This window comes from Diadema antillarum, unplaced genomic scaffold, assembly GCF_040938485.1.
Source record: "Diadema antillarum isolate AM-2024a unplaced genomic scaffold, OU_Dant_1.0 scf00000115, whole genome shotgun sequence".
NCBI classification, from domain to species: domain Eukaryota; kingdom Metazoa; phylum Echinodermata; class Echinoidea; order Diadematoida; family Diadematidae; genus Diadema; species Diadema antillarum.
Window position 1 is genome coordinate 715,267 of NW_027271004.1, and position 12,586 is coordinate 727,852.

The 12,586-nt window shown below is 43.4% G+C and overlaps 1 protein-coding gene across 1 annotated transcript in view; it reads right to left on the reverse strand.

Annotated features, from left to right (window-relative positions):
- Positions 1-471: 471 nt before the first annotated feature.
- Positions 472-12,586, reverse strand: part of LOC139719849 (C-myc promoter-binding protein-like) — an 88,834-nt gene continuing 76,719 nt past the window's right edge. The window contains 10 exon segments of the mRNA XM_071631233.1: positions 472-780; positions 1,577-1,749; positions 2,568-2,740; positions 3,310-3,393; positions 3,989-4,307; positions 4,535-4,987; positions 5,528-5,711; positions 6,891-8,120; positions 8,598-8,806; positions 11,179-11,554. Of these exon segments, the coding sequence (XP_071487334.1) occupies positions 644-780; positions 1,577-1,749; positions 2,568-2,740; positions 3,310-3,393; positions 3,989-4,307; positions 4,535-4,987; positions 5,528-5,711; positions 6,891-8,120; positions 8,598-8,806; positions 11,179-11,554 (3,338 nt within the window). The 3' untranslated portion in view covers positions 472-643.

The window sequence follows — 12,586 nt, forward strand, 5'->3', positions numbered from 1 at the left end:
TGATAGATTATAAATAATCGGAAAAGCCTTAAACCAAGGTCAGAAAATCAGATTCTACATTGAAATATTGATGAGGTTGCCATTTTAAAATCAAGGCTGGTCTATACACGCGTCTAATGAATGTTAATACGAGATCACTCTGCAACACATGGCCTGTCCAGTGAAATGCAACTTGCTATGCCGATTTCTTCAGAAGATGTCTTAAATAAAACCCTTCAGTATACTTTGTTAAAGAATTCATGTAATAACGGTATTTTCAGACCACACTCATCTGACACATGGACAGCACACAATGACAAACTGAACCTTGAACCTTAAAGTCTTCACCTTGCCATAAAACACTGAAACCGTGTGTTTATGTGATCTTTAGCCTGTTGATGCAAAATAAGGACTGTAAAGTATATTCCAATCTGGCAGGTATCCTGTTATCAGGGTGTTCACAAAAAGATATTTTCTCACACTGTTATCACATATATGTAGCATCAGTCAACTCTGAGACAGCACCACAGGAGATGACATAAAGAAGATTCTGCAAGCGCCAGACTGCAAACGAGACCCAAAAAAACATTTTAGCGGTGGAAGAAGCAATGCCGGCGGTCTTCCACTGTCCTGGGTGTCACTTGTCACCCTTGATGAGCAGCTCCTACAGGCTGAGATCGCCGAAGGAGGAGCGGCACATCTGCACGGCTCTGGGCGGCGGCCGGTCGTTCTTCTGCATCAGTTCCTTCTGGTCCTCCCTCAGCTTGGAGTAGGCTATCCTGTATTGCTGGTCAAATGCATCTGTGCAGCAAGGGTAAAGTAGGGGAAAAGAAATGGTCAGCATGTTGTGCATCACACTTGAGATATTGTGGGTAGCAGTATATCCCCTTCCTCACCCCCCCCCCCCCCCCACAAAAAAAAAGAAAGACATGTACTGTCAGACACGATAGAGGAATCAAAGCATTACTTCACTCCTTGGCTTGTTTGTGGGCCGTGCACCTCATCAAACTCATAGGCAAAAAAAGAAAAAAAGTCAATGACTTCCCCTAAAACTCTCCTACTGAGATTCTTATGGTACTAAAAATGACAATCCACTGCAAAAAGGGAAGTGCCAACACACCCTGGTTTCTACTGATATATGCAATTTTTATTCTCTCTTTTTTTTAAATTCTTCTTCTTCTTCTCTTTTTTCAATATCTTTGGGGCAGAAGAAGTTCCTATGGGAACCCATGACTGCAGAGACTGCAGAGCATTGATTTGTAGCTGCAAAATTTACAAATTCCACTTCAAATTCATGCCAGTAATATTGATATCATCCTAAAACCCTCATTTTGAACTGTGTTTTTATGTGCTAACTACCTCCACATGTAAATACGAGTCAGACGTAAAAACAGGAAGCCATAAAAAGGAAACATACAGTTCTATGCCAATTTACAAGTATATTTTCAGGGTTAAATGGCAAAACAGACCCTATCAAAATGCCTAATAAATTATCCTTATCTTTTTTTTTGGTGTACTAGCAATAAATTAGACACATGTAATCTCAGAGCTACACTGCTTATAACCATGACCTTACCATGGTAACCGCGTCTCTTACCGTGGTCCACATTCTCCCTGCCAAGGGCGATGAAGGAGAGGAAGAGTAGCTCCCGGTAGATGCTGCGGTGGCTGCCGATCGGGATGTTCTGCCTCTGGAACTCATCCAGGAGCATGGTGATGGGGATGAAGACGTTGTTGTACCGGATCAGCTTCACAATCTGCAGCATGAACCTGGGTGGGATACGGCAGGGATGGAACAAATGTTGATTACAATTACAAAATACATTTTGTAGATATCAAAGAAATCGTAACACAGTTATTCCACTCCACTGCCAGCAGTTGATGCTTCTGATTGTGACTGCTAACCAGCTGCTTGATAACAGCGACCTACTCGTACGACTCGTGATACGATTTTCGCGATCAGCAGCAGAGGGGGAGATGTAGGAATGGGATGAAAAAGATTTTCTGACTTGGACAAATATCTATCATGGTGCAAATGGAAGTCATAAACACAGTTTACCACAGCCAGCTTTTGATGCTTCTGATTCTGACCGTAAGCACTTACTTGATATTTGATAAAAGCATCACATTTGCCCTTATTGGTAAATCATTCCGATGACATTGTGGAGAAGCTGTTATAGTCTTCTCATATCACAATTCCTTTCATCAAACTGACCGTAAGGTGGTCCACCCTCTACTTCTGTAAATGATAGGGGTGCAACAACAAAATACTACCAATAGGTTCCTTTATCTCTAAGCATTCATTCCATCACTCTAAGACGTAAAATTCATATGATACATAACTACCGTTGTATCAGTAATGGCATCAGCCAAATTGCATGTACCTTCAATTCATGAACAGAAAAACAAACATTTTAAGATGATTTTGAAACACATAAAAGCAGTAAGGGCTCAAACCCTGAACTGATTATCCAGACAGTGTTTGAGGGGCAAGGTGCATGTAAAGATGCAAGAAAACGTTAAAAAAAACAACAACAAAAAAAAACACACACACACACAGGACACAAGACATATGTGAGCCCACTCACGCGTTTGTAAAGCTGGGCCGGTCGGGGGCATCCATGGCATTCTTGATGGCCTGGGCGTTGGGGGTCCAGTGGATGTACATGGGCACCCCATCCTCCTTGTACAGGGTCAGGTTGTCCCACAGGACAATCACCTTCACGTACCGCGAATCTGTCGCCAGGTAACGGCTGCCGTCCTGCAGAGACAGACGGAGAGAGTGTGATCTACAAGATGCCTTGACTCATGGGACCTGCATGCTATGTGACCGCCCAGCTCAAACCCAATAAAAAGTCACAGATTAGGATTCTCCTTAATGGACCAAAACATGTTGTTTAGGTTGCCCACCTCAGATTTTTTTAATTTGTCTTACCTGGGAGAGTAATATTTTTTTTACCTACTATCAAAATTTGGCGGCGTAAAAACAAAACCAAAATTGAGGTACAGCAATTATTTTATATAATGTTTTTTCACAAAGGTGCTGTTTTAACCGAGAAACAGGACATTATTTCATTGATACTTCTACATAGCATGCCTGCGTGACCCTAATCTTTAAATCCTCTTTTCTCCTGTATCTATGAAAATGAACCACCTAACTCTCTTATTTCAATCATTTTTTGAATGGGTCAGGATGGTTCAATTTGAACAAGTTATATGTCATTTTAAAGCTTAGAACATGCTACTTTGAACTATGTAGAAAAGTAGAAATTCCACACAATTATGCTGTTTGTGACACTATCAAACCCTGGAAAAACAACTGTTACTTACATTTGCATCTCTGTTTTCACTATATGCTGCTAACAGGGCTCCCTCCAAGTAATTAGGCATGTCCAGGCGGCGGAAATACCAAATCTGCAATAGTCAGTGATACAGAATGTTTTAGAGCCTGATGACTTTCACATCGTGGAAACCAGTTTGAACAATAAAACCATGCATTCACCTGGGGTTAGCACCAGGCAAGACATCTGACTCTTGTGACAATTAATGTATACCCAAATTCAAATGAAGCTATTTCCCCTCAGTAGGAGAAACACTCACATTGTGATATTCTCTGAGTCTCGTCACATTTTCCTCCCTTTTTTTTGGGGGGGGGGGGGTGTGTTTTGAGGTAATTGTAGGGCAGGGCATGATTACAACTCAGGAAATCTATGTATTCACATGATGGACACAGGGTCTACTAGATCAGAAAGAGTGGGTTGGAGCAGATAGCCATTACAGACCAGTTTAATCATAGACACTGTGTATCTCCAATGTAAGCCTTAAACCCAACATTTCCAAACACAAAACAAAGAAAGGACAAAGAAACAACTTACAAAAGTGTATGTGTAGAAGAACACGATACTCTGCAACTGCTATTCAGGATGTGAGCAAATTTGTCCCTTTTGCCTAAGTTCCAAAATGATCAATGTGTGCTTCAGATATGTGATTCCAGAGTCTGACCACTTACGAGGTTCCAGAAGATGATGGGGTGCTGGAACACAAAGCTTGGCTGGCGCAGACACTCCTCCCCCTCATTGTCGATGACGTTCTCAATCTCCTTGCGCAGCACCAGGGGGCTGAGGTAGGGCACGCTGACGGGGTCCGGGTCCACGTCCTTGCGGGGCGGGGGCGCCAGACACTCGCGGGAGCCCCGCATGCTAGAGGGGAGGCTGGAGGTGGAGAAGGTGAGATCGGCCAGCAGCCGGTTGCCCCCATGGCCGGACTCCTGGATGGTCTTGCAGCGCGGCAGGCTGTACGAAGTGCCCGCCCGCATGTTGGCTGCAAACCTAGGGCAAAAGTAGAGATGGCATTTGAGAGGAGGGTAATGGACCGCCTGATAGACTCTACGTAAGAGGACCATGGTATGGTACCTCCTATGCAAAACAGAAGCTACATACTGACCATAAACACACATAAACTCACATAAACTTGAACATAAACCTTGTACAAGTTCATATCTCTGAATAACATTGGATACATAATAAATATAGGGATTTAGCAAATCTCCACTCACTCATTTCCCGGCCTCTCCGCCGACTCTACTTCCTTCAGTAAGTCCTCAGCCACCATACATTCGCTCACGGTCCTCCTCCTGGCTGCTGAGGGCGAGATGGCCACGGGATTCCGCTTCAAGTTCTCCCTGAGGGGCACGTCGCTGGCCGTGTGGTGTAGGGCGGGTTCTCGCCTGCCGCTGGGTCGGGGGCAGCCCGTCAGGCCTGGCTTGGGGTCCCCCTCCCCCTCGCTGCCGAGGGAGAGGTTGTCCACGCTGGGGTTGGACTGGTAGGTCGAGATAGGCTCCTCCTTGCCCTGCAAGGAATCCCCCTGCTGCAGGAAGGGGGCCGACTGGATGCTCTGCATACTCTCCGCTGAGGGGCTGGGGGTGATGGTGCACCGCCCCCCTGGTTCCCGGAGGTCCTTAATGGTGACTGTCAGGAAGGGGACGCGAGGTGACCCACAGAACGCACAACTGGATTGCAGAAAACATTTAAAAAATGCAGAGAATGCATTTCCTAAAACACACTGAGCAATATTTGGTTACAGAAAAAAAAAGAAAAAATAATAATAATAATAATATGAAATATTTATTTAGCGCTTAACACAACATGTTTCTAAGCGCTTTACAATGCTAAACAACCAAACATACAAATCAGCTTAGAATAACAAATAATTTACTACAAATGCATACAGGGCCTACATAATCATTAATTCTGCTCTAAAAATAAATGAGTCTTAAGTTTTTTTTTGAAGATGTCAAAGGAGGTGGAGGTCTGAATGTGAGTAGGGAGAGTGTTCCAAAGAAGGGGGGCACAAACGGAAAAAGCACGGTCACCTTCAAATCCTTCAAAAAATTGCTTATTGTGGTCACAGACACATGAAGTACATGGTGCTGTTGGCAAAATACGTATTAGCTGAAATTATCCTCCAGACAGTAATTTCCGTGTTATGTATCAAATCAGGAACAGAGAAAGATACAAGGAGGGAATACAGAAGGAGGAATCAAGCTCACCTCGTGTTGAGGTTTGAGTCATCAGCCGCCCAGCCGGCCATGATGTGCTCGTCAAAGAGAGCAGACTTGCAGGCGCCGCAGCGGAAGCAGCTGGTCATGAAGACGTGCATGGCGTACTGTCGGCCCGAACTGTAGCCATCCTCCTGGTCTGAGACCAAGGGGTTGTTCAAGGACTGCGTGCTCCCTAGAGGAGAGTGAACGATCCAGTAAAATGGAAGATCAGTAACATCATGCACACCCTTTCCCTACGAATCATCTGCAACACTCAGCCATACAGCTGTATATCTCTTTGTGTGCCATGTTTGCATGCCCAACTTAGTCAACAGCTGTACTCCACAATTTTGCTGTACTGTATTTCTAGCATAAATGTTTCCACAAAAAGTTACATGGCTATGAAAAACAGAATGATGGAAAGGGCTCATGCATTGTGGTTTAAGAATAATGTGGCACACAGCAGTATACACCATGGCACAGAAAGAGTTAAATGGTAGCAGAGGCAAGAATGCCGGGCCTATATATTCCAACAGACATCCAAGAAGCAACATACTAATGTTCAATACATGTCAAGGAGTTCAGTCCAGTAACTACACAGAGAGCATGACTTTTCACTCCATGCTATTACGTCAAGAATAATTGCCCACAAGGTTTGTGATAATTTGAGCGAAATCTATCATTCCCTCATCCCGCCCCTTTACGCAGGGGAGACGATGGCTCCCGCAATGAAACTTGCATAAATCTCTACTATCCACATCACATTTAACAAGACACGGCTCAAATGCAAGTGATTCTTTAAAAATTCTATAATTCAGACACTGGCTATTTTCATTCAGATCACTAAACCAGAGTTGTCTATCAATATCTTTTTAAACCAAAGAGCAATTACACATTTTAACCACGTAACATTTACATTTTCCTGACTATCTCCAACTCCACCAATACCACTACTATCTTAGACAAACTTAACATTCAGGATCCGCCTACAGCAAAAAGCATTCTCAATATCATTATGTGTCATCTTAACTAAACCTATAAAGCGAGCATGATAATTTAGTTTGTTTTCCAGTAAGTAAACTACACCAGAAGCTCAATACTCTCATATTCACTCCACTCTACTCTAGAACTTATATCTCCCTGTCTCCTTGTAAATCATACAACTACAGATGGTTGCTACAAACGTATGGACACCAAAAATATTCCTCAAAAGTTATCTATAAAACACTTTAATTTGCACAATATCATCTAACCCCCATACTTCACAACCATATACAGTGACTGGCAGTGCTAATCTATCAAACGGTACAAATGAAATATCTACTGCTCTGTGCAAGCTTACTTGGGGGAGTGGGAAAGGGAGATATTCTACCTGCAAACTGAGACCCTGGCATGTGGATGCCCACGTCCTCCGGATTCAGGCTGTCCAGCTTGCTCTCGTTCCAGGAGCCAGCGATGTCGCGCAGGTCCGACCGGCCATTTTCGAGACCCGCCTCATCAAAGTCAATCAGGCTGGGGTTGCTCTGGCTGTCACGCTGCACGGCGGGCGAGGACAGCTGGCGGGTGTACTCCCCGAGCTTGGAGGCGAAGTCGGTGGCCCGCGAGCGCAGCGTCTCCATCTGTGAGGACGCCGACTGGAAGGTGCGGCTGAGTGACTGTTTGGACATGCGGGGCGTGAACGGGGAGGTGAGGAGCCCCGAGAGGAAGCTCGACGCCCTTTTGGGCGTCTTCCGGGGCTTGTGCGAAGACAAGCTCTCCTTGGAGTCCTTTGTCTCACTGGAGGAGTTGCTAGGTAACGATTCCATGCTTTCCAATTTGTACAGCTCTGACTGACCCATGACCGACTTCCCATTTTCCAGTGGCTTTTCTGTCGTTGCTGCTGGATCCTCCGTACCCAATTGCGTCGTTCCTTCACTCACTGCTTTGCTATCTAATGCATGGACTGGACTATGGTCCGCTATGCCATTAGGTGTGTTGGAAGCAATTGGTTTACTGTCACTTTCTACCAACTCTATTAAATTGCTACTCCCGCTATCAACGACTTCTTTAGAGTTCTTCTCATTGAAAGAAATCAGCAGATCTTCACTAGAGTCCTGGCTTTCGCCTTTGCTCTTGTCTTGGCTTTCACTATTCAAGGCTTCGATTTTATGGCAAACATCAATCAATTCCCCTTTCACTTCATCTGCTAAGGGCTTCACATCCACACTGAAGTCCTCACCAGTCCTGCTCATATTCTGGGGCCTGCTGCCTAGCGACAGCGACCGCGAGTGCGTCCCCGACTCACCAGATTCGCCGCCATTAGTCCGTAAACTCTCCAAAATTTTGGAGTCGCATCCGAAGAGGTCCTCATTTATCACATTGTTCAGCTTCTCTGGGCTGGCAAGACTGTCGGAAAAGGAGGTGGTTGCGTCCCCACCGCTGCTGTTGCGCTTGCGGAAGGCCACGGGCAGTGACCAGGAGTGGTCCCCTGCACTCTTGTGCCGCCTCCTCGGGGATTGAGGGGCCAGTAGCTGGGCTTCATCAAACTCATTCTCGTCCAGGTTATCAGTGTCCATAAGGGATGTATTTGCATTCATCGATGAATTGGAAGTGTCCAGGACCACTGTCATAGGAAGATTACAACAAGGAAAGATAGAGAAAAAAGGAAATATATTCTCTTTATACATGGTGTAATGATATTGTGTCACAGACAGCTAATTCCTACTTCAGTATGACATTACTCGTCTTACTGCAAGCAAAATCTAGGAAACAAAACAAAGAACATATCAAATGGTCTGACGGACCAACACAGGAAAAGAAAGAGCAAATCTCACACTGAGGAATTTCGGAAGGCACCCATCTGTTGACCTTACAAAAAAAAGAAGTGTCAGTCCATCCCTAACTTATTGTAATTGCACAGGATAACAGAAAAGTCATTCCCTATTTTGCAAATTTATAAGGTGAAATCATATCATTAAACTTCTAACAAGACTTTTAATATGCAGGCAATACAATTTGAAACTTGAAAAATGCTGACACTAGAAGCTGAAATTCAAAGGTGAATTCTTGGAGACATGCTCCATTATATTGAGAATCTCACCGTGTATCCCTTCGCGGCTGGTCACGCTACTCCTGGACCGCCGCAGGATGCTGCTGCTTCTCCGTGTGGGCTCCTCCTCCGTGTCGGGGATGCCGAACAGCCCCTCACCGGGACTGTCCTTCCCGCCGAGGTCCAGTCGCCTGCGGCTGATCGGGGTCGAGGCCTCACTGACCGGAGCGCTCTTGGACTTGACCAGGGTGACGTCTGCACTGGTGTCTGCACACGCAAAATGGTAGGATTCATAGAGTTGTTCTGCCAACATAAGCCAATATGTGTGACTGGGTATATGAGTATTGGGCATCAAGATGTACATATCCGCCAACTTTGCATCTCAATTGATGGATTAGAGACTGATGAATTAGCCATCAAGAAAAAAAAAAAATCAATAGTCAATGGATTTATAGGACTAGGCCATCAGAATTGCTTGCCTGTTATTTGGCGGGTTTTTTATCCTTCTGAGCAATACATTTTGTTATGTGTGCTTTATAAAATCTATGCAAAGAAAATAACATATGAGGCGATACGCTGTGATTTTTACAGCAGTTTACAGCATTATCTTTAATCATTGCAGTCTGTTTCTTCAAATTAGAAGCACTGTTCTCATAATCTCAAGACAAGAGACCAATACACACCTTGACCATAGCAGAACCCTGCCATCTAACTTCGCTACCATTTCACAAAATACAGGAATGAATAATGAGTCAAGTTAATTTTCAATTTTCTTTTGATTAAGAGAACCCACCTAAGCCTGGATCAATAACTGTCCAAGTATTCAATATTCACATGACCTAAGAAGTAATGCCCATAATAAATGAATAAATATAAAAAAATGATACACTGAGCACAAACCTAGTGGAACAAAGGAACACAGAAAACTTAATCGACTCTGTTGAAGTTCATGACAGATTCTCTCATTACAATCGTTTTCTTTCCTGCCAGTAAAATCATTGCACGACAAATGTCTACGGGTAATGTCTTGATGTTTGCTCAGACATACAACATGCAAGGCACATTGTACATCACAATCAAACAAGACTTCATGCAGATGCTTTTCGATGGGCTCAGCAATCTAACAATGCACTAGGCCACAACATTCCATGCTTCATGCAACATGCTTGCACAACATATATCTATTCTGTCAATTCCTAAACTTTTAATAAGCAGCGCAGCACAAACCTGGGATACTCTTTGTTCAGGACAATGGACACGGAGAAATTGGCAAATATAGAACTTGCCCTTCCTTGGTTTACACATGACATATTAAAGTCCAAAGGTCTCTTTTAAAATGAATTTTGTGACACTAGAGCTTTACAAAGAGAGAAAAAAAGACTCTGTGAACACAAAAGATAAATACAACCATCATTTCTCTAATCCATCCATTGAACACAAAGCAAAGCAGACAAAACATGCCATAAATACACAATTTATGTCTGATGGGTGGGGAGGGATGGGGCATTTGGAGAAAGCCAGGAACACAAATGTGGGATTTCATGGATGTCTTTGGCAAATCCTTGCACTGATTAACATTTCAAGATGATAAATTGATACTGAGCAAAGTTTGACATGCACACACTTCACTTGTCAAAGATGCACTAATCATTTCCCTTTTTCCTCTTTTTGCATGCAAGGCATTGGGGATTTCACTGCCTGATACCCTTTACCTATCGGCAGACATGGTGAAAAAACAAAGGCGGTACTACCCACATTTTGAAATAACAGTGGGAACAAAAACTCATTGGCCAATGTTTTCTACACTCCAGATGGTCATATGTACGAGAAAATCTCCCTGAGTCAAATAAATGGTCTTAGAACACAGAATACATCTTCTGGTGATCACTGGAGATGGTGATGGGACCCCAGTTTACGGTAAACGGCAAGTTACTATGGTTATAGTTGTTCTTTAATGACCTGAACCCTCTCGTCAAATCTAGCAGCTCATGTCCGAGAGTCGGTGGATATTGTCTCTTGGGGACATACAGCATGAGGGGTCATCCTAAAACTTATGCGTGGATTAAATAAAAAGGCAGAAATAAAATAAAACACAGGCAGTGTGCATTATTTTTGTATTCACGGTCCAAACAGTGCTGACTCATGTAGACTTAATCTAATATAGTAAAATGAATTTTTTTAAAGGAGGCTTAGGGGCAGCTCTTGGTGATAAAATAAGTATGAGACACAGTCTGAGTTTGCTATGACTGCGCGACACATGCTCAAACAATACAAACGAAAACAATGTCACATAAAGCTCACAAATACAGATAATGACATACATAGGCAACCGAATTACATCTTGCATTGAGTAATAAATATGATAATGAAAAACAACACATCAACAGTAACAGGAATGCCACCATGTTAGGTATCTGTGAGAGCACAGCAATAAGTTTGTGTTATCTATTACTCACACAAGAATACATTACAGTGCTTGAGATAAAGGGGAAGCCAAACTGGAACACACAAAAGCAAGGATAAATATATAAATATAGGTCGAGAGAGTGCAAGGGGGGTAAAAAACAGAGACTGATACAGACGCCTATCAAAGCAGCTACCACGGCTTTTAGTATCAGAGGTACATATCAACTTGAGTCAGTTACCCCTTTCCAGAATGGGCATCAAAGCCGCCTCGGGTATCAGTGTTATCTCATGATTCTCCGCCTCCTTCTCCCTTTCCTCTCCTTCTCCTCCTCCAGTTCCTCCTCCGCCTCCTCCAGCCCTCTCCATCTCCCCCCTCTGGCCCGCATCAGCTGCCGCCTTGCTGCAGCCCGGTTTCATGAACCCACTAGCTACTTTCTCCTCCTCCTCCTCAACCTCTTCCTCCTCTTCCTCGTCCTCTTCATCCAGACACTGGGAGTCTCGCTGGCGGGCTAATTTGGTGGGGGAGAGTTCGGGAGAGGTCAAGAGGTCGCTGGGTGTGGTCTCATCCATGATCATGGAGGCATAGCCCATGTCAGAGTTGCCTGGAAAGTGGAATTTTTAGGGGGACCTTTTTTTTTTTCCTTTTCTATTTTTTCCCTTCCTCCCAAGAAAGAAAGGGGAAAGACTTTCAAGCCCACATTTGAGCTGTAACCATGTATGCAGATTGGCGTGGAGATATATCAAATTCTTTCAAAAATCAAAACCTTCCTCAAACCATTTTTCTTCTTGAAATTGATTCTAACCTCCTCCTACCTGGTGATACTGCCAGGCAATCACTTGAATGAACCTCATGGTTTCAAGTAAATGAGGTTCTAAACTACACAATGGCTGCCCAAACATCATCATAAATGCTTATGTGAATCATGCGCGTCTAAAAGCAAAATGTACACGTGAATGCTCAGTCTAAACTCTTTCCAATGCCAGAAAACAAAACAAAAATTCTGTCACAATGCAAATAATCATGCTTTTGATATCTGCCATAGTCGGCACCAGTGCATGGTTACAGCACAAATTGGAAATACTCTGAGAAAAGACTAAATCGGTGCTTATAAAAGGACTATTAAAATGTTTCTGGAAATGAAAAAAAAAAAATCAAGCATGACATTGAACCAGCAATGAATCATGAACACCGGATGACTAGGTAACCCTGGTACCTCTCTGTGCTAGATGAAGAATATAGAGCATTGTAATAAAAGCACTGAGGTTAAATCTGGCACAACAATCTAAAAGAACAACACTCTGTTATGGAACACATTACATCTTTTAATGAGAGGAGAAGTACACTGCAGAGAGAGTGGAGTTTTAGGCAGTGACAGAAATGTGAACTTTCAAAGTCAACAGCAAACTAGAGTGCACTAATTATGATAGGGCAAATCCAAATTAGGGCCCCAAACTATGTTTTCCAGCCACCTTCAGCTAATGTGTCACCAGTCGTGATACCTTTAGCTATGCAATGTGACTTTTAGAGGGTTTAAGCATGCTGGAAGACAATAGAGTGGTTATATGTACTTTGTTTTTTCTACAATGACTATGCATTCTTAGAAAAGGAATGAAAAGGTAATGAACTGTTATAC